General features: G+C 44.3%; 9 protein-coding genes and 1 long non-coding RNA gene across 12 annotated transcripts; 5 read left to right on the top strand and 5 right to left on the bottom strand.

Annotated features, from left to right (window-relative positions):
* Window positions 1–50: 50 nt before the first annotated feature.
* On the bottom strand, window positions 51–1,653 carry LOC119557518. The gene is made up of 2 exons (XM_037870291.1): window positions 1,497–1,653; window positions 51–980 (listed from the first exon to the last, which is right to left on the bottom strand). Exons 1-2 carry the CDS (start codon window positions 1,551–1,553, stop codon window positions 96–98), a joined length of 942 nt encoding a protein of 313 aa, XP_037726219.1. The 5' UTR covers window positions 1,554–1,653; the 3' UTR covers window positions 51–95.
* A 61-nt stretch (window positions 1,654–1,714) lies between these two features.
* Window positions 1,715–2,278, bottom strand: LOC119557521 (putative 60S ribosomal protein L33). Its single transcript, XM_037870295.1, has 2 exons — window positions 2,068–2,278; window positions 1,715–2,011 (listed from the first exon to the last, which is right to left on the bottom strand). The coding sequence occupies exons 1-2, from the start codon at window positions 2,128–2,130 to the stop codon at window positions 1,883–1,885; spliced, it is 192 nt and encodes a 63-aa protein (XP_037726223.1). The 5' UTR covers window positions 2,131–2,278; the 3' UTR covers window positions 1,715–1,882.
* Window positions 2,279–2,620: 342 nt separating this feature from the next.
* Window positions 2,621–3,206, top strand: LOC119557522. 2 transcript variants are annotated; one of them, XR_005220091.1, is made up of 3 exons: window positions 2,621–2,676; window positions 2,738–2,802; window positions 2,893–3,206. It is a non-coding gene; the product is annotated as an uncharacterized LOC119557522 (long non-coding RNA). The 2 variants fall into 2 exon arrangements; XR_005220092.1 differs by having other exon boundaries at window positions 2,622–2,676; window positions 2,877–3,206.
* Window positions 3,207–4,127: 921 nt separating this feature from the next.
* LOC119557520 (general odorant-binding protein 19a) lies at window positions 4,128–5,466 on the top strand. The gene is made up of 3 exons (XM_037870294.1): window positions 4,128–4,268; window positions 4,331–4,498; window positions 5,155–5,466. The coding sequence occupies exons 1-3, from the start codon at window positions 4,167–4,169 to the stop codon at window positions 5,356–5,358; spliced, it is 474 nt and encodes a 157-aa protein (XP_037726222.1). The 5' UTR covers window positions 4,128–4,166; the 3' UTR covers window positions 5,359–5,466.
* A 189-nt stretch (window positions 5,467–5,655) lies between these two features.
* On the top strand, window positions 5,656–6,911 carry LOC119557519. Its single transcript, XM_037870293.1, has 3 exons — window positions 5,656–5,863; window positions 5,923–6,145; window positions 6,695–6,911. The coding sequence occupies exons 1-3, from the start codon at window positions 5,686–5,688 to the stop codon at window positions 6,777–6,779; spliced, it is 486 nt and encodes a 161-aa protein (XP_037726221.1). The 5' UTR covers window positions 5,656–5,685; the 3' UTR covers window positions 6,780–6,911.
* A 174-nt stretch (window positions 6,912–7,085) lies between these two features.
* Window positions 7,086–8,276, bottom strand: LOC119556423. Its single transcript, XM_037868639.1, has 2 exons — window positions 7,930–8,276; window positions 7,086–7,852 (listed from the first exon to the last, which is right to left on the bottom strand). Exons 1-2 carry the CDS (start codon window positions 8,230–8,232, stop codon window positions 7,640–7,642), a joined length of 516 nt encoding a protein of 171 aa, XP_037724567.1. The 5' UTR covers window positions 8,233–8,276; the 3' UTR covers window positions 7,086–7,639.
* Window positions 8,277–9,722: 1,446 nt separating this feature from the next.
* LOC119556424 (general odorant-binding protein 19d) lies at window positions 9,723–11,312 on the top strand. Of its 2 annotated transcripts, XM_037868640.1 has the most exons (4): window positions 9,732–9,933; window positions 10,646–10,734; window positions 10,800–10,936; window positions 11,002–11,312. In XM_037868640.1, the coding sequence occupies exons 1-4, from the start codon at window positions 9,783–9,785 to the stop codon at window positions 11,078–11,080; spliced, it is 456 nt and encodes a 151-aa protein (XP_037724568.1). In that variant the 5' UTR covers window positions 9,732–9,782; the 3' UTR covers window positions 11,081–11,312. The 2 variants fall into 2 exon arrangements, with proteins under 2 accessions (XP_037724571.1, XP_037724568.1); XM_037868643.1 differs by lacking the exons at window positions 10,646–10,734; window positions 10,800–10,936; window positions 11,002–11,312 and adding an exon at window positions 10,096–10,138 and having other exon boundaries at window positions 9,723–10,030.
* Window positions 11,309–14,157, bottom strand: LOC119556422 (serine/threonine-protein phosphatase 4 catalytic subunit). Its single transcript, XM_037868638.1, has 3 exons — window positions 14,023–14,157; window positions 12,420–13,315; window positions 11,309–12,359 (listed from the first exon to the last, which is right to left on the bottom strand). Exons 2-3 carry the CDS (start codon window positions 13,211–13,213, stop codon window positions 12,230–12,232), a joined length of 924 nt encoding a protein of 307 aa, XP_037724566.1. The 5' UTR covers window positions 13,214–13,315; window positions 14,023–14,157; the 3' UTR covers window positions 11,309–12,229.
* A 224-nt stretch (window positions 14,158–14,381) lies between these two features.
* Window positions 14,382–16,867, top strand: LOC119556999. The gene is made up of 4 exons (XM_037869530.1): window positions 14,382–14,751; window positions 14,816–14,960; window positions 15,025–16,031; window positions 16,563–16,867. The coding sequence occupies exons 1-4, from the start codon at window positions 14,575–14,577 to the stop codon at window positions 16,746–16,748; spliced, it is 1,515 nt and encodes a 504-aa protein (XP_037725458.1). The 5' UTR covers window positions 14,382–14,574; the 3' UTR covers window positions 16,749–16,867.
* Window positions 16,868–16,997: 130 nt separating this feature from the next.
* LOC119557000 (putative hydroxypyruvate isomerase) lies at window positions 16,998–17,965 on the bottom strand. The gene has a single exon (XM_037869531.1). The coding sequence runs from the start codon at window positions 17,894–17,896 to the stop codon at window positions 17,102–17,104; it is 795 nt and encodes a 264-aa protein (XP_037725459.1). The 5' UTR covers window positions 17,897–17,965; the 3' UTR covers window positions 16,998–17,101.
* Between the last annotated feature and the right edge of the window lie 732 nt (window positions 17,966–18,697).

Raw genomic sequence — 18,697 nt, 5'->3', positions numbered from 1 at the left:
AAAGGTTGAAATAAGGATCACATTTCATATTTATTTGTAAACTATGAATTTAGCAGATCCCAAGAGGCATAGAACGTGGCCACCAGTGGAGTTCCTTACTTCTCGTCGCTGGTGAAGTACAGGCCGGAGGCGAAGCCATCGCTAAAGGCGTTGTACTCCGCCTGTTCCTCCGACTGGGCACCTGCCTGTTCCCGGCTCAGCTCCTCCGGCTGTCCCGAGGCGTTCTCCTGGCCGCCACTGCTGGTTGGCACACAAGACCGCGGAGCGGTGCGGCGCTTCAGCGGCGACTCATCGCTGTTCTCGTAATCCTGACCGTCGTAGCGCTCGTCATCCTCCAGCTCATCCGTAGAGACTCCAGCTCCGGCTGCCTGACTGGAGGCATCGGTGGCGGAACCCGCCCCGCTGGTGTTGACCGCCGCGGTACCCAAAACAGCCCCGACGACTCCTTGCAGCACCCTGTAGAAGGCGTCGTGCACTTGGCCCATCACCTGGCTGGCTGGACGCACTTGCTCCGCCTCGGGCTGCCTGTACTGGTGGTACTGGTAGGGCGGCTGCATCTGCTGGTTTCGCGCCCTGCTGCTGTTGCTGCTGCTATTGCTATTGCTGCTGTGCTTCAGGGATCCATCGGCTCGCCGCTGCTGCTCCTCGCAGGGGCACTTGCGTCGCGGAGCTGAGCCGGATCCACCGGATGCAGGTGGAGGGGGTGGAGGCGGGGGATCGTCGCGGCAGCCACCGTCATCCTCGCCCGCCGCCCGGCGTTGCTGCTCGCGGTCATACTCGGTCATCGCCCGCTCCGATCGCTCCCGGCATACGGAGCAGTCGGGATCCACGCCATAGGCACCGATGTCGCTATTGACCGACGGATCCTGGTCCGATTCGCAGCTGCACTTGCCGCCGGCCAGTTCGCTGGACTTGGACCCGCGGCGCATCCGGTAAAAGATGAACAGCAGGGCCAACGTGGCGTATGTGGCCTTGGCCACCTGCAACAGTTTTGGAGGTATGTTATGTATACAATAAAGGATTTTTAACAATGGACCTAGTATAAAGTAAAAATTGAAAATGATTAATTTTATTTTCAAAAACTTTTTTACGAACTGGAATTTGAACTTGTTTTGTAAACTATTATATTATCTTAAGGCTATAGATATTTAAAAAATATATATTACTTTTAAAAGCATTTTTCGAAAACTTGTATATTATCTAAAAGCTATAGATATTCGCAATGAATTGTTTATTTTTCTAAACTTGTTTAAAGCAAATGCAAATTATAAATTCAAGTTTAAGAAGAAACAAAAATTGCACGCCTATTCGATATTACGTACTATATGTAATTCCTAAGAGACGGTGATGGTAACTTAAGTTATTGTTGATGAAATGTAAAATAAATCTTATGAAATAAGACAACGAGAAATTCTAAATATGGAAAATATTTTGATAGATGTACTAATTTCTATAAAATCGGATCCATAATGAAACCACATTTTATTCTTTCTTACGTTAGCGCGTCCATTGATGGTTGTCCCATTGAAGTACTTCTTGAAGCCGTCGGCCATTGTTTGGCGCTCTGGGAGCTAAGAATCTGGGAACTGGGGATCTGGGATTGGGTCCGGGTGCTAGGTGTGTGTATTCTGTCTCCGGGCGAGGGCCTGATAGAATGGGGATGACAAGGGACGAAGTCTATGGACAGGCCTACTCGAGTGAAAAATTCGGTTCGTTGTCAGGATTTGAAATTTATTAGACTCTACAGGGTACACGAGGATTGGGGACTGGCAGGGCCATCAACTAGGGGACTGCAAACTGGGCCGCTAGCTACAGGATTCTTGACGGATCAGTGGGGTATGGCCTGGGGGCTGGGTTAGCGGTTAGTTGGTGGTATCGCCCCCTAGCCGTGCAGCATTGCCTGCTGGCAGCCCTTGCAGTAAAGCTTGGCCTCGCGACGCTTCGAGTTGCGCCGGTGCATCTTGACCAGGACATAGACCAGGCCCACCGAGGCCCAGGTGGCCTTGGCTACCTGTGGGATTCGGTTTTGGTGGGATCCTCTAGACTATTGGATGCTGGGTGACTTACATTGGCGCGACCGCGCATGGTTTGGCTATTGAAGGCGTCGTTAAACTTGAACTGTTCGGACATCTTTGTATCGTTTTGGACCGGACTCCACGCAATTGGGGGGCAAAAGATTAAAATTTGGATACGATATTCGACCTATACTTTTAACCGGATTTCGGATTGTGCTTGGAATACAAATTTACAATCACTAAACTCTCGACAAAGCCAACTTAAAACTTGGGTCCCCTATTTGTATTCATAAATTATATTTACTTGTCCAGTCTTAAGAGTAGTATTTCCTATATTTACCATACCTTACTAGTTACAATACTATAATCGCATTGCTGCAAAAGAGACAATCGGGCTTAATAATCGATTGGTTGTTGAAGATAATATTATGTTTAACAGAAGTTAAAAATCGCAGGCGGTAATATCACTTGCTTTAAGACTAAACGAATTTTTCATATCGATATGACTAAGAACAGCTCACGACATATTTTATTTACCTGGTAAAAAGTTACTAACAGAGTGGGCCTTGGAATTAATGTCATTCCCCGAAAAGTCCCTTTACCACATTTCTCTAACGCAGTCTCATTCCTAATTCGGTTGTGCTTCAATACAGACCTCATAGTAAGAACAGAAAATAAAATATTTATATAAAAAGTGGCTAAAAATCTAGTTTTTCTTTTAGCAAACAAAGATATCAACACGAAAACGTAAAAAAACAGCCAACAAAACGTAGAAAACACATATTAGGTGAGTGTTATTATGTACATATTGTATATACACTATCTTAAACTGAAATTATTTTGTAGTATTTTTATTATCAGTCTCTCATCTTTGCAGTGGAACTCACAATGGTTGTGGTATATCATCGCTGATTTTTCCACCAGACTTCATCAGACTCATCAGCTTTTACATCTTCCTTGGACGATCTCAAACAGATCTCTATAACGCCGATCGTCCGTGGTTTCACTTAGCTGGGGAACTCATCGCTGCTCGTCACGTAATGCATCTATTTTCGTCTTAAGGGAAACGCTGGGCCTTCAAAATATGCGGCGTATTTTGAAGGACGACCTTGGTCTCTGTCCTAAAAAAAAAACTAATTTTCTGCCATTTATTTAAAACGTACAAATAAAAATAAAATGTTTAAATAAAAATTAAATGTGTTACGGGATGAGGATATGGGAAATGGGATATGTGGGGAAATGAATGAAGAACTGTATATATCAAAAATAATTGACAACAGTGAGTACTGAAACACCCTCTACGTCGCCATTACCTAATATCCCAGCTTGCTTCTAGTTTTAATTATTTGCTTGCACTTCATAAATAAGCAATTCAAATTTTGTATTGCCCTCTTAATCAATTATTTTGATTCATGCCACACGCAATTGTAATTCAACGTCATCAGTCGTACAAACTGCACAAATTAAAGTTATTCCCATAATAAATAGCGACTGGCAACTAATTTAAATGGTATTCAAATGTACCTACTTATTTTGAAATACGGTACTGCGCCTTTATAAAGGTATACCAAACGTTACACATTCTTGATATACTAAAGGCACTTTTATAGGTGTTCTTTAAAGCTTAAAGAGGAACCCTTACCCTTACCAAGGTGAGGGACAAGAGAACTAAGAATCACCATGGTAACAATTTTTTTAGAGCTAACCATCAGAAAACCTATATGAAGTCTTAAGACTATAAAACCGCGAATTCAGTCAGAACAAGAAGAAGCAACCGAGTTCCAACAGATGGGAACATTATAATTCGGGGGCTAGGTAGCTATATTTCGAGCTCATAGGCTTGGCAACCGCCCCAGCAGACCTCTGATTGAAATCTTGTTTGCATTCGAATGATCGGAAACAGTCGGAAGGTGAGGCACATCAGTCAACCCATCTCGGCCAGAATAGCGCCTCGCATGTCACCTGGCATGGTGACCCAACACCAAACGGTCAATTAATGTGGCAAGATTATAGCCCGGCCAGGGATTTCGATATGGAAATAAGCAGTGGGCGGTTATTTGCGCTTGACCCATAATTTCCACACCCACTAATGGGCTCGATTCAATATCAATTCATTTGCATGTCGGGAGTCGCGTATAAAAGGAGATTCGAATGGCTTGCGGATTCCACAGTATCGTCTCGAAAATGAAGTTCCATTTGCTGCTGATCGGTGTCGCCATATTTTTGGGTTCGCTGCCCGGTTCGGAGGCAGGGGTAGGTGCTCAAGCCCCCCGCCAAAGTTCGCCCTTACGGACACCTTTGCTATCCACTTCCAGGTGACGGAGGAGCAGATGTGGTCCGCCGGCAAACTGATGCGCGACGTCTGCCTGCCCAAGTATCCCAAGGTCAGCAAGGAGGTCGCCGACAACATCCGCAACGGGAATATACCCAATAGCAAGGACAGCAACTGCTACATCAATTGCATCCTGGAAATGATGCAGGCGGTACGTAAAAGCATGCACCAAAACAATCAACTTGGTGTCTTTGGTTACTAAAACAGTACACTAAAAAAGTTTAATTTTTATTTTATATAATTTATAGTAAAATTATAAGGAATTTTGAAAATTGAGTTAAAAACCATTTGTTTCTAATTGGCCAAAAATAAAATTTTTTAAAATCTTATCTTACTAGAACATATTTTAATTTTTAAAGATACCATTTTCCTGCTTTTTTGTAATTTAATGAAAATTATAAGAAATCTTTTAACGCAGAGGAAAAATGTTTTATTATATCATAGATATAATAGTTAATCATTTAAAAAATACATTAAAATAAATTTGTTTTCTTCCGATTTTAACTGAAATCATTCAATTAAATTATTTTAAAAATATGATATGATATATAATATTGCACATTAGAGTGCTGGATAACAAAGACGTTTGACCAAACCCTTCTAAGTTTCAATTAAGCGATAATATATGGATTTATATTTAATAGCAATAAAATTAAGCAAATAAGGCTTGCTAGCTTCTACATATATAAGCTTAATAGATATCGCCATTCGATCCGACTCTTGTTATATCCAGAACCATATTGATAGTACCAACTTATTAAAACCCAATCCCTGCTCGATTAAATCCTCTGACTCGATCCCATTCAGATCAAGAAGGGCAAGTTCCAGCTGGAGCCGACCCTCAAGCAGATGGACATCATGCTGCCGGACAACTACAAGGACGAGTACCGCAAGGGTATCAACCTGTGCAAGGACTCCACGGTGGGCCTCAAAAACGCACCCAACTGCGATCCCGCCCATGCCTTGCTCTCCTGCCTGAAGAACAACATCAAGGTGTTCGTGTTTCCCTAGGAATCCGCATCCGCAGCAGATATATCAGATCAAAAGTATCCATTGAGCACAGAACCCCTACCCTTCCCTCGACCAGATCAATAAAGGTTAGCCGGAGGGCTACGTAAATTGTGATGCATTCTGATTGGGCTGCGATGGTTTGTGGGTTGTGGTGTTGGAGTTCTGGTTGGGCTTGCATGATCCGCCCCAGCAATGTCATGGCTATCGCCGAAAGATCTACAACCCGGGGGCGATTGGCATGTACCGGATGTGCCGGACACGATTGCTATGGGTATAAAATGTCCAGCGGGCATCGCTGGCCGTCCACTAACCACAAGAGAGGCGAAAATGATGCAGAACAACCGGATGACGATGACGAACCTCCTCCTAATGGCACTGGCCAGCGCCGTAGTGCTGATGGGATCGCCGGCGAGGGCGGAGGAGGAAGAGGTCTCCATGACCGTCGACGAGGTGGTCGAGCTAATAGAGCCCTTTGGCGATGGCTGCACTCCCAAACCGTTGAGGGGTAAGCCCATTTGATCCTTCAAATACCACTTAGCTTAGCCACAATTCTGTAATCCACAGAGCACATCGTCGAGATGGTGCTAAACAAGGAGGACGCCAAGCACGAGTCCAAGTGCTTCCGCCACTGCATGCTGCAGCAGTTCGAACTGATGCCCGAGGGTCAGTTGCAGTTCAACGAGGACAAGACCGTCGAAATGATCAACATGATGTTCCCGGATCGCGAGGAGGATGGCCGTCGCATCATCAAGACCTGCAACGAAGCGATGAAGGCGGAGAAGGACAAGTGAGTGGACCAAGGGTATTTAAAAGTCTGGTTAAACCTATTCCGAAAGACGGGAAAAATCCCCAAATTCGATGATGTTTATTTATAGAGTTTGTAAAGGATATAATCTGCAATGTTTCAGAAATCTCAGATGATTTTAGGGACAGTTGGTTTGAAGAATCACAGAATCTTAGAGTTTTATTTGTGTTTCCGAGTAAATTTGCTCTGATTTTAGGAACCTCGTTTTTCAAAACATATTATTTGTATAGTCTTACTCCAAAAATCCCCAAGTTTTTTTTAAAGGATATAATTTATGCTGCACAGAAACCTCAGACGGTTCGCCGGGTTCACAAAATCCATCGATTTATATTTGTTTCGGATAAAATTTTTTCTTATTTTAGAAACATTTTTATATATATTTTAAATCGTCTTTTATATTTTGAAACGGTTTCTGTGACATCGGGGTTTGCTTCTAGGGGGCAATTAGGTTGGAGGAGATTTTTGAGACACCCAAAAATATATTTTAGGTATATTATTCTATACATTTTCTTTGTATATCCCTGTTTTTAGGTGCGAGGCTGCCCACGGCATCGCCATGTGCATGCTCCGCGAGATGCGCTCCTCCGGCTTCAAGATTCCCGAAATCAAGGAATAAGGTCTCTGAGCTGACCTTCTATTGCCTGTACTTCATTTTTTTTTGTGTATTAGTCCGGTTTAATTTAATTAGAAACAGCTCGAGAATTTGGGGTGGTTCCCAACACAAATAAAAAGCGCCCAACCAACGAAATGCTGAATATTTATTGGGTGGGATGGGAGTAAGTGTAGCTACATACCAAATTTAACATGCCACTTTGAATATAATGAACCCTAGCAGAGGCAGTGGGTATTATAATTTGAGTCTAAACTATAAAGTATACCCGACCCTATAGGCACTTGATGAAAAAGTAAAAAAAAAAAATTGTTTTTATATTTTTAGATTTTATTAATATTATTCTGCAAACTAAACAACCTTTTGTTAAAACTAAAAACATTTGTTGAATCATTCTAATGATTAATACAAAATACTTGGAGTACAGTTCACATTATAACAATTTTGTGAATGCATGTAGTATTTTTGGTACACTGATAGAAAAACGGAATGGTAAAAATAATTATCTTCTTATTGATTTTAAATATTCGTATTTAATATTTAAGTTTAATTTCAAAGTTTCATAGCAAATCAAAGTTTAAAATGCCTAAATTAGTTATAGTTGTTAAACTAAATATTTCTATATTCAAAATAAAAAAACACCGCATTTAATGAAAGTCAAAGCGAAAATGTTTAAATTAAATATGTAGTCCTTGGACTTACTACGTTTTTTTTATCAGTTTACGAATAATATGAACGAATCTTCACCAGATCATATTATAAGTTATAATTAATAGTATGGCCCATGTACTTGGAGTATTGTTCACATTCCCGCACTTTAGTTAAATTTTAGTGGTTCAATTTTAGTAGAAGATAATCCCTTTGCCCTACCAGACCAGCTTCACGTTGTTGCGCTCCAACTGGCGACCGATGCACTGGTTGAAAAAGTGGGCCGCCTCGCAGGCGTTCTTGGAGGAGATGCCCCGGTTGCAGGCCGAGGCCATGCTGCTGCTGACGGCGATGGCCACCTTGTTGTCCTGGGTCACCAGGCTGGTCAGCTTCTCCACCTGACCAATGTTTAGCTTGTTGTTCTCGTCCATCTGGGGATTGTAATGGATGGAAATTGGAGAGGGGGAGTCAAGCCCATCTTCCCTACATCTGCACCGATTCCACTCACCAGTTTGATCTTCTTAAGCACGCACTCCGCGAGGCACTTCTCCTTCTCGCTGGGATTGGACACCTTCATCAGCGGCCGCTGATCTCTGGGAAGGTTGAGCTTCTGGACGCACTCCTTCCTGGCCGCGCTGATCATCTCCTGCACCTGCGGCAAGTTGCGATCGATCACCGCCCAGACGGGCTCCGCTCCTGTTTTGGGCAGCAGCTTGGTGAGATCGAACGCCTGGTTCTGGCCCTGGATGCAGTGCATCTGCAGGAGCACTCCCATCACGATCGTTATCAGCGTAATGGCGGATGGTTTCATCTTTGCACCGGCTTGTTCTTTGGTTTTTGACTTAATTGGGTTCTTGGTTTCTTGGCTTATATAGTTGCCCATCACCCGAAACGTATTCTTCTGCACATGTCTTTTCTCCGCTTGATTTTGCTGATGACAGCGACTTTTCCAATGTCAAGTCCATTATTCTCAGTGTCGCCCCCTTAAGTCACGCTCCAAAGACGATCTTTCACTTTGCCAACGCTACCCAGCAAATGGGTCAGTTCTGTTTAGGTAATGGTAATCGCATTAATGTATGTTGATATTTAATCTTACAACTCTCAAGGAAATCTTTGTACACGAAAGTTTGTAAGGTATATATATTATTGATCACTATTCTCACGGCTTAGCAAAAAGGACAAGTATTTAAAAATAATAAATATTGTAAGTAGTGATTATGATTTTAATCGCCCCTTCATTTCCCTAGGAATACAAATGTTAAATCACAAGAAATGTAAATTTAAAAACCCTTGAAGACCTATTTCAAAATATTGAAAATTTCTTTTTTGGAGAATGTTTTATTTTTTAATTGGCCTGATACAAATTTTATTTATATTTAAAGTCCGAGTGTTTAAACACATGATTTTATTCATTTTTTTTAAGTTTAGATTCAAATTTATATTTCATTCATAAAATACAAATATTTTTATTACATTATTTGAAAGGCGGAAACCATCTCATTAAAACTCGATTATATATATGTTCGAGCATGAATAACTCTCAAAGTGTTCACTTATTTGAATTAAGGCAATTTTAAACTTGTTAATACCGAAAACTTGCAAACCTTCTTCAACCTTATAGCACTAGAAAATTGGCACGCAACATGCTTGCACGATATTGGAAATAGTCCAATTTTAGCGTTCGATTGTACAATATAGATTGCGTGCCCTGAAATTTCCACTCGGTGGAAATAGCAAATAGACTGTCCAACATACAGAATATTCCAGTGAATTATCAGACAAACTGGGAAACAGACAGGCAACAGATCAAGGGTACATTATGGCCTAAACGGCCAATTTGCCTGGATGAAACCCAGTGGGGGATCGGGAATCCATATAATAATATAATAGCTGGCATGGCCACGCCAGTCACAATCACTCATCTCACCCAGAGCTGTTGATCGATTTAATTACAAGCGGTACTTTGCATTTTGCATTTTCATTTCCATTTCTATACCCATTTCCAGTGATTTCATGCCAGTCACCAATTAAGCAGGTAAGTGGAGATCGGTGGGCCATCTCATCTCGCAGCTCGGGCGGAGTGTCACTTGTTCACACGATGCCCAGTCGAGGGCATCTCCGGCGGATCCCGTCCAGAGCGGCGGAGTGGAGTGGTGTCATGTGCTGCCCATGTAGTTCATAATTGCGGGTAATTGCCGTAGCGGCTTGAGACGCGCCTGCCGGAGATTAGCAATTGATCCGATCTGCCAAGTCAATCACGGGACCCGGCATTTGGGTGTTGCTCCTATAAAACGCCGGTGTCGCCAGCCATTCGCATCCAAGTCAGAGTTCGTACGTCGCGCAGTTCAATCGCAAATCGAAATGTCGCGTCTGGTCAACCAATCCGTTCTGCTCCTCCTGGTCCTGGTGTGCCTCCTGGGAGCCGCCTCCGCCAAGCCGCACGAGGAGCTGACCAAGGACCATGTCACCGAGCTGGCCAACGAGTGCAAGGCTGAGACGGGCGCCAGCGATGGTGGGTGGTCCAGATGGGGGCAGCCAGGATTATCAGGATGGGGAAGATCCAAAAAAATATATCAACAAATTGATTTATTAATAGTGACCTGGAAAAAGTATTAGGATTTTTATCAGGATGCAAAGATACAAAAATAATTTCAAAACTTTTTTTTATTAATAGTCGCCTGGAGTTTTTTGAAACTTTATAAGGGCACCATATTGGATATCCGATTATTAGGATTTTTATCAGAATAGGAAAGATACAAAATAAAATAAGATATATCAAGTATGTTATCCAATTATTAAAATTTGGATTTTGCATGCATAGGATTTTTATCAGAATAGGGAAGATGCAAAAAATATATCAAGAAAAAAAAGTCTGAAACATTTTTAGGGCACCAAATATCAAAATTCTACTACATTTATACAGAAAATTATACAAATATATGTATTTATCTCAAAAAATATAGGTAAAAAATGCCAAAGAAAAGGTTGTGATGATATGATTACCAACTTAATGATATTAAATTTCATTTTAGAACACACTTAAGCATTTCAATATTTGAAATTGATCAATTGGAAATTTACACTTAAGTTCTAAAAGTTTGTACCAATTTATACATTTTTGTAGAAAACACTTAGTTAATACCAGGGTATTGGTATCCTAAACACATTTATGAACAGATTTCAAAATCATCTTAAACCTAACACTACTCACATATCCATTACAGAGGATGTGAAACAGATGATGGACCACGAGGCGGCCGAGGGACACGAGGGCAAGTGCCTGCGCGCCTGCGTGATGAAGAAGTTCCAGATTGTAAGTGCTGCTCCAGTGATCCAGCGGTGATTGGCGATGGTGGTGACCATCTTCTCCCTTTGCAGATGGATGAGTCCGGCAAGCTGAACAAGGAGCACGCCGTGGAGATGATCAAGGCCATGAGCAAGCACGATGCTGAGAAGGAGGACGCCCCCGCCGAGGTGGTGGACAAATGCGAGGCCATCGAAGCACCCGAGGATCAGTGAGTAGTTTGGGCCCACCTCTGATTCGGCTCAACAGCCGCCATAATCCCCATATCCTTTTCAGTTGCGATGCTGCCGTCGCTTTTGAATCCTGCCTGTACGAGCAAATGAAGGAGCACGGACTCGAGCTGGAGGAACACTGAAAACCGATTTGAGACCCTTCCTGAACCCGTTACTGAATCACAAGCGCCCCCTGTGGAATATAACCATCTATTTTTTTTATGTATAAACATATAACTAGTCTCTAAGTAACTGATAAACTGAAAACTGCAGAAGATAATGGCAAAAGTGAGTTGGAAAGGGAATATTTTGGATGGCCTTTCTTGGGCAGAAGAAAACATTAGCATTACCATGCTAAGTATTCGGAATTATAAAGTTATAAGTGTTTTTTATTATCCTCGCGGTTCTGAAAACATACGGAACTCTTGATCAATTGCGACCTCAGCTTACAATCTTTATTTTAAATATAAGTATATATAATTAACTTGTATATAATATCCCAATCTGGGGCGTACTTAAAATTTCTTACATTCTACGAATTACTACAGTACTTTCTTCGTATCTGGTCTTTACCAGCTGTTTCTTGCTGAGAAATTCCGTCGCAGGCATGCATGCAAAGTCGTTTTCAAATCTGTTAACATATTGAGGACCTAACACTTCTCCTCCTAATTCCTTTCTAACTCTGCCGACTTCATGCAATCTGTTGGCCAATATAGCTTATTGCTTTAACCTACGTGTATGTGTATAGTAAGTGGACCGATCTCGGGGGAATTCGCATCGAGAAGACGACAGTTACGGGTGTGAATGCAAACCGTCCGCGTCTGCGCCAGGCGAATTCGGAGGAGCCTCGGAGAAAGGTCATTAATCCTATTAGTTAGTAGCTATATGCAATGCGCAGGTTGCATAGGCGATCCACGATGATGTTAAATCCTTCGCTCACACGGAACACGCAACAGCACAAACAGCCAACAAAAGAACGCGAATTGCAGATGAAACACAGAGGTAAAATGATGGTAAAAAAAAAATGTATATGTAAGATATCTAGATAATTTATGTAAAACTGAACGTGGAACTGTGTCTGGCTGCTCGGGATGCAAGTGCAGTCTGTCGTTGGTCGCCGTTTCATATCCTAGCTTACGTGTATGTTACAAATGTTTCTCCTTGTACCTGCAGTTGCAGTTCGTGTTTGCTTTTCTTTGCTTAGGCATGCTGGCAGTTTGTATTTTCTCTTTATATTTTGTGCTCCACGTTCGTAAGCGGAGCCGGAGTGGTTTGTGGCGACTGCGCGCGTCTTACAGGAAGTAATCCGCCTGGGGCTTCTTCGAGGGTATGCCACGACTCTCCTGAGGAGCCGCCTCGAAGATGACAAAGTCGCGGTGCAGGTACTCGTTCAGCTCCAAAATGGCAGCCACATTGCCGCATCTGCAAGTGGATAAGATAGTTACTAAATAAATTCGATCAGTTTGCATGCGGCTAACTCACCGATAGCAGTAGTTGGGCGCCGACCAGACGGTGAGGACAGTCTCGTTGAAGTGCCACTTAAAGCCCTCCATCACCAGCTGGTGCGCACGGCAAATCATGTCGATCTCGTTGGTGCGATTGAACTGAGAGACCACGTCCGAGCCAAAGAGGTAGCCAGCGCCGCGCGGCGACACGCCCCAGCCGGTCTGGTCCTCCGGATCGCTCCAGAGCAGATCGCACATGGGCCCATCGTGCGGCACCTCCTGCTTGCGATCGATGCTACGGATCTGGTCCAGGTACTGGATGGACGGCGACAGGCCGCCGTGCACGCAAAATATCTTGCCGTCGATGATCGCTGACAGGCTGAGGTAGTCAAAGATCTCCGTGCAGTAGCGCCACACGGCCGTCGAGCCGTATTTGCGCAGGCACTCGTCATAGAAGCCGTACACCTGGGTGATCTGGCGAGACTCATGGTTGCCGCGGATCAGTGTGATGCGATCCGGATAGCGCACCTTCAGCGCCAGGAGCAGCAGGAACGTCTCCACGCTGTAGTAGCCGCGGTCCACAAAGTCACCCATGAAGAGATAATTCTTCTCGGGCACATCGCCGCCAACCTTGAACAGCTCCTTCAGATCGTAGAACTGACCGTGGATGTCGCCGCACACGGTCACCGGTGAGTCCACCCGCTGCACATTGCCCTCCTCCACAAGGATCTCGCGTGCCTTGGCGCACAGGGCCTTAACCTCGTTCTCCTTGATGATCTCGCAGCGTTTAAGCTGCTCGATCTGGCGGTCAAGGTCGCTGTAGTCGGACATCTTCACGCGGAGGATGGCGGCAGCCGAGGCAACGGGATAGCGATGAATCGGACAGCTGTCTTTGACGGGGCGGAGGGACAGCGTCTTAAGTCGTTCACCGGGCTGGAGTGGGTGGTTCGCAGGGGGCAGCAGGATACCAAGAGGGAGAAACCAATATAAAAGGCACAATGAATATCAATTTGTATCGATTGCTAAACCAAAGGCTGGTACACTTATGATCGATTTCTAAAATATATGTTTTAAGAACTATGTACCCAAACTTTGACACTTGTTGAAGAACCTACTTCCTTTAAGAAACTTCTGTGGTACTTATTAAAGGTACGATGGGAAAACGACTAAATATCATTGTGATTAAGGTTTTTAGCAGAGACTAGGCTATCTCCAAGTCGACTATATACATATGTAGGTATTCCCAGTTTGTGTTTCAATATTAACCATAAATTTGGTGACCGCGAGTACGGTATTCCAAAGTCGACTACCGTGCTATCCTCAAGGTTGTATCAAACCGGAACATTTCTAGAGAAGTTACCACTTAAGCTTGGTTTTTGTAATCTGCCCGGTTGAAGTCTGGGCAAGACATATGTATACACAGCGTATGTACGATGTAGGGTATCCCCTAGTCGACCAAAAGCGAAATTTTTTGTTTGTGTTTCAGTTTTTGCATGCGCTGTGCGTGCGCCTGTGTGCGTCGGCTTTGTGCGGGTCTTGTGTGTGTGTGGCTTGTCGCTGGCCTTTTGCCGCGCGCAATTTCCACCGTCTGCCGTGGTTTTCCCGGCTTTCCCGACCGTTTCCGCGGAAACGCTACTTACTCAGCGCAGTGCTTGGGCTCGCTCAACAATCCTTTGGCTGGTGGCTCGGCTCTCGTGCTCGCAAATCCGTAAAAAAAAATGAAAACTCAATTTTTTTATGCCGTGCCAGTAGTCACATTCGATTGCCTTGATGTTTTTAAGGCAAATATTCGATTGACACGATAGCATCGATGTTGTATCATTTTTTAGCTTCCTATCGATAGCCGATAGTTTTACACACCTAGTATCGATATAAAGGCTGTAATCTGGAATAATATCGTCGCGTTTATAGAATTTTCAGGAGTTCTCTGTTATTAAGAAAGTGCAGCATACCGAAAAAGCGCAAGTTTTCATATAAAAACACCGGGAAAAACACCCTCTGGCCGGAAAAGTGAAAGTGGCTTGGTGTTGCCAGACCAAGCCAGAATAATTTCATGTTTTTGGGAAAGACGATTTTACTTCTTGCCTATCGATATCACTGCACTTGGGGCTTTTATAAAATGCCGCCCCAATCTCCACCCCCAAACCATTTAAACACAATTGTGAAATCAAAACACAACGCACTCGAGAGCCATGTCCACCTTTGGAGCTGATGTTGACCAAGTTTGGCCCGCGATCACCGGGGATTCCCTGCCGCTGACCAATTTCGGACGCAAATTGCTAAAGGATTGCCGGCAGGTGAAGAAGCCTGTTGCTGGAGACAATGATTTGGAAAATGTGATGGCCAAATCCCAGGAGTTTCCTCTGGAGGTGGGTGGTAGTGGCAGTCAGTTCAGGTGGTCGCTATTTAAAGCTGTCTTTCCTCATCCTTCAGTTTGGTGTGGAGAGTGTCCGGGTGAAGAGGCAATCTCCTATGCGGCTGACCAGGATCAACGAGGAGGTAGCCTCCGCCTATCCGGTGATACACGAACGCACTCTGGGCCTCTATCTGCAGTATCTGGAGCACAAGTGCCACTGGGGTGAGTACCCCTCCTCCTTCCATTAATCATCTCAAACTAATGCATTTCCCACCTCTGGATGCAGGGAACTCCGTGGAGAAGCCCATCTACAGGCCACTCTCTCTCTGTGGATTTGTGCAGCGCCTCCTGGAGAAGCGCTGCGCCAGCTTCTTTGCCCGCAACGACAAGTTCCTGCTGCTGAGCGGTGAGACGGGGGCCAGTGGCTTTGAATCCGTGGGCACGCCGGAGGAAAAGGCACCCCTGGTGCTGGCCGACGTCCTGAGCTACGACGACATCAAGTTGTCCGCCCTGCTCTCCGTGAGCTCACACACTGAGTTCGTTAACGAGGGCGAGCGGACCAATTGCGGTCACGTTGACTTGCACACCAAGACGCTGGAGCGGACAGGCGTTATAGTGGGCATGATTGGAGCTCGGCTGTCGCGGCGCAATCTCATGGAGTTCCAGGACATTGTCATTGCACGCCAGCAGAATACGCGGGAAAACGGCTATGGAATGGCCTTGGATGAGTCGTCTAAAACGCGAAAAGAGGACTACCGGCGCCTGTGGCGCGGATTCTATGCCACGCGTGATCTCATCCACGGCGAGGCTGTGATCAACAACAGACGCTTTGGACCCTCAAGGAACAAGCAGGACGTCTTCGATAACCTGGTGATGAAGCGGCGCTACGCCATCAGCTTCGACATGCTGCTGCTGGAGGCGCAGGCGAGGGCTCAGCGCGCCAAGAAGCTGGCCTACATCCATGTGGTGGGCTTCGGCCTGGGTGTGTGGAAAGCAGCTGCTCAGCAGGAGCGCATCTTCCTGGAGACCTTCGAGCAGCGCATGCGCACGCTGGGCAACAAGCTCAATCATGTGGGTCTCGTGCACTTCTCCTGGTTTTCGATCACCGACTGCGGCGGACTGCGCAACGGATCGCTGGTGGAGATCCCCGGCCATCCGAAGGACGGCATCAGGGTGCTCATTTCCAAGCGCAATCCCGCACGGAAGTTGACTGACCCCGAGCACGCCGGAATGCTCCTAGTGGTGTCCTACGCCTGGGACGGCAACGCACTACCGGGCAACGAGTTCTGGATGGTGAGTAGCCTAGCAAAATTAAATTCATTTATTTACCTAAGGACATATTATATCAAATTATCATACCATGCCCTAGCCACAAAAATAAGATAACGACCTACCTAACTAAAGAATGGTTTTCAATGAAGCTAAAGCCTGGTTAAATTTGTGCGGTTTTTGGCTTTTGTATATCTCAATATCTTTATGAAAGCTGTTTAAAATGAGGACAATCATTATCAGCTTAGACATTAGTTCGCTTGTAATCTTAATTTAGTTATGTATACGTGCTAATTGCAAACAGAAATAGAGTTAAACAACAATTCCTTCCTTAATCATTTATTCACTTATCAGTTATTCAGAGTTTAACCTTTGGGGAAAGTGTCTTGACATTTAGCACATTAGCTATGAGGCAGCATCATTCAGATCTGAACTTTACAGTCTTTCTTTATGAACTGAGTTATGAAAAAAAATATAATTGAAATAATAAATTCCATTTATGATATATGCATTCTCCCTATACTAAAACTTTTTTGAAAAATTGTTTCGTTTTAGAAAATGCTCAAGTCCACAGGCGACTCCTCGACAGCCTGCTCCACGTTGGTGGCCGAGCTGCACAATCCTTACATCAACACGGTTTTCTGCAACGGGGACAACCTGCACATCGCCTCCCCGGAGCTCGGCGTGCTCCACATCGCGGAATATGCCAAACGGGTGATTCGGAGCGAGAGTGACGGCTGACGAGATATGGGAATCTGCCCACTATCTAATCTTATCTTATCCTATACGCGTAGCTACTGTTTTATTCCACACTTGCTGTAGGTCAATTCCATGACCTTTTGACCGATGCATGACAATTCCTTGAGAAAGAACGGGATCATATGATTTTCATTTAAATAGGGAATGCAGAGAAAAACTATTAATTTTTGAAAGGAACTAGAAACCATTGTAAGAATACATGAAAATGCCTTGGAAAAACTCGATACAGAGTATTAGAATAGAGAATATTGGTTCAACCATCTTTATGTTTGTAAAAAGTGTAAATACATGTGTGTAAATGCAATCCCCAGTGTCTTTCGTGACCTTCGCGATGATCAGAGCGTGTAGCCCAGCTTGCTGACCCAGCCCAAGCCCTCGACCGTCGTCGTCTTAGGCTTGTACTCGCAGCCCACCCAGTCCTGGTAGCCGAACTCCTGGAGGGCCTTAAAGACGTAGCCGTAGTCCAGCTCCCCGGAAACGTCCGGCTCGTGGCGATGCGGCACCTGGGCAATCTGGAAGTGACCGATGAGTGACTTGTACTCCTCGAGCGTCTTGGACACATTGCCGTGCAGATGCTGCAGATGGTAGAGATCGGCCAGCAGCCGGATGTTGTCGGCACCCACATCGGCCAGCACTCCGGCGGCCTTGGCGTACGAGTTCATATAGTAGCCGGGCACGGCGTACTTGTTAATTGGCTCAATCACGCCAATCATCTTGCTCGCCCTGAGGCTATCGGCGGCGATCTTCAGATTGGAGGTGTACGTCCTCGTGTAGTCGCTCTCCTGGCCGCCCTTGAAGAGTCCGGCGGTGAGGTGGATCTTGCCGCAGTCCACCTGGCGGGCAAACTCAATGGTGGCGTCCAGCTGGCTGCGGAAGAGCTGCTCCGATCCCGGCACACTGGTGGAGCCGAAGCGCAGCTGGTCGTCGGTCTTGTCGAAGGCCAGGTTCACCAGGCTGACCACCATGCCCGTCTCCTTGACGGCGGCCACCACGTCCCCCGTCTCGCCCTCCGGATAGGGGATCTCCACGGCCCGGAATCCGCTCTGGTGGGCCAGCCTGATCCGCTCCGCGATCGTCACCGCTCGCTCTGTGAACAAAAAGTTCAGATTCGCCGCAAACTTGAGTGCCATTTCACGGGTCTTGCGTCTATATCCCCTAATCACCGCCTGCGTTCACGCTTGGTAAACAACTGTGGAGCGTTTGCGATTACCCGTTTTTTATATTATATCTTGGGGGCTGGGTTACGTAATCGCTTGTTGTCGGGCAAAAGGTTACTGCTGTGAAACAAATAAGTTTGTCGTTTGAAAAAATAATAACATGATTGATTTTACTTCAATAATATGAGTTCTTGAGCATAATACATCATAATAATTTAGAGGTATATTTTATATGTACTGCAAGCATTTTAAATATTAAATATATCAAAAATTGGTTTATGTTTATTTCGTTTTTAACCAAATTATTGTCATATTATTTTAAGAGACTATGTATCAGGTCAATGTTATTTCAGCATAAGCATTTTATGATTTAATTTCAAATCCAGCAATGAATAAAATAAAATAACAATTTTTCTAGCGCCATCTGTTGAACGCTTTCAGAAGGCTAACAGTGCAAATTTTGTTGTTAAGCAGAAAAATATTTAAATAAATAAATCGTTATTTCTTATAGCTATAAATATGCTATTTATATTTAAAATTAATAGATACATAAATAATAAATAAAACAATAAAGGGATGCATAAATGTGTTGTATTAATAATATATTTATTTTTAATTTATTTATATATATTATTATGTATTTTCGCATTTTTTGGAAGGGACTCCAGGCATGAAATGCCAGGTAAGAGGTATGACATTCCTTGTTCTGAAGTTTAATTTCTTCATAGCAGCCAAAAACGGATTTTTTATGGCGAAAAAATGGGATTTGGTTTT

Source organism: Drosophila subpulchrella, chromosome X (assembly GCF_014743375.2).
Source record: "Drosophila subpulchrella strain 33 F10 #4 breed RU33 chromosome X, RU_Dsub_v1.1 Primary Assembly, whole genome shotgun sequence".
NCBI lineage: Eukaryota > Metazoa > Arthropoda > Insecta > Diptera > Drosophilidae > Drosophila > Drosophila subpulchrella.
The sequence above is the reverse complement of the archived record's forward strand: the minus strand, read 5'-3'. Positions and strand labels throughout refer to the sequence as shown.

Bases quoted from the DNA above. Each gene is read 5' to 3' on its own strand.
- LOC119557518 (XM_037870291.1), bottom strand. From the start codon at position 1,553: ATGGCCGACGGCTTCAAGAAGTACTTCAATGGGACAACCATCAATGGA. The intron at 981-1,496 runs GTAAGAAAGAAT...AAACTGTTGCAG, and splicing joins CCATCAATGGACGCGCTAAC to GTGGCCAAGGCCACATACGC.
- LOC119557521 (XM_037870295.1), bottom strand. From the start codon at position 2,130: ATGTCCGAACAGTTCAAGTTTAACGACGCCTTCAATAGCCAAACCATG. The intron at 2,012-2,067 runs GTAAGTCACCCA...CGAATCCCACAG, and splicing joins CCATGCGCGGTCGCGCCAAT to GTAGCCAAGGCCACCTGGGC.
- LOC119557520 (XM_037870294.1), top strand. From the start codon at position 4,167: ATGGCTTGCGGATTCCACAGTATCGTCTCGAAAATGAAGTTCCATTTG. The intron at 4,269-4,330 runs GTAGGTGCTCAA...ATCCACTTCCAG, and splicing joins TGCCCGGTTCGGAGGCAGGG to GTGACGGAGGAGCAGATGTG. The intron at 4,499-5,154 runs GTACGTAAAAGC...GATCCCATTCAG, and splicing joins TCCTGGAAATGATGCAGGCG to ATCAAGAAGGGCAAGTTCCA.
- LOC119557519 (XM_037870293.1), top strand. From the start codon at position 5,686: ATGATGCAGAACAACCGGATGACGATGACGAACCTCCTCCTAATGGCA. The intron at 5,864-5,922 runs GTAAGCCCATTT...TGTAATCCACAG, and splicing joins CACTCCCAAACCGTTGAGGG to AGCACATCGTCGAGATGGTG. The intron at 6,146-6,694 runs GTGAGTGGACCA...CCCTGTTTTTAG, and splicing joins ATGAAGGCGGAGAAGGACAA to GTGCGAGGCTGCCCACGGCA.
- LOC119556423 (XM_037868639.1), bottom strand. From the start codon at position 8,232: ATGAAACCATCCGCCATTACGCTGATAACGATCGTGATGGGAGTGCTC. The intron at 7,853-7,929 runs GTGAGTGGAATC...TACAATCCCCAG, and splicing joins TGCTTAAGAAGATCAAACTG to ATGGACGAGAACAACAAGCT.
- LOC119556424 (XM_037868640.1), top strand. From the start codon at position 9,783: ATGTCGCGTCTGGTCAACCAATCCGTTCTGCTCCTCCTGGTCCTGGTG. The intron at 9,934-10,645 runs GTGGGTGGTCCA...TATCCATTACAG, and splicing joins TGAGACGGGCGCCAGCGATG to AGGATGTGAAACAGATGATG. The intron at 10,937-11,001 runs GTGAGTAGTTTG...TATCCTTTTCAG, and splicing joins ATCGAAGCACCCGAGGATCA to TTGCGATGCTGCCGTCGCTT.
- LOC119556422 (XM_037868638.1), bottom strand. From the start codon at position 13,213: ATGTCCGACTACAGCGACCTTGACCGCCAGATCGAGCAGCTTAAACGC. The intron at 12,360-12,419 runs GTGAGTTAGCCG...ATCCACTTGCAG, and splicing joins GCGCCCAACTACTGCTATCG to ATGCGGCAATGTGGCTGCCA.
- LOC119556999 (XM_037869530.1), top strand. From the start codon at position 14,575: ATGTCCACCTTTGGAGCTGATGTTGACCAAGTTTGGCCCGCGATCACC. The intron at 14,752-14,815 runs GTGGGTGGTAGT...CTCATCCTTCAG, and splicing joins CCCAGGAGTTTCCTCTGGAG to TTTGGTGTGGAGAGTGTCCG. The intron at 16,032-16,562 runs GTGAGTAGCCTA...GTTTCGTTTTAG, and splicing joins CGGGCAACGAGTTCTGGATG to AAAATGCTCAAGTCCACAGG.
- LOC119557000 (XM_037869531.1), bottom strand. From the start codon at position 17,896: ATGGCACTCAAGTTTGCGGCGAATCTGAACTTTTTGTTCACAGAGCGA.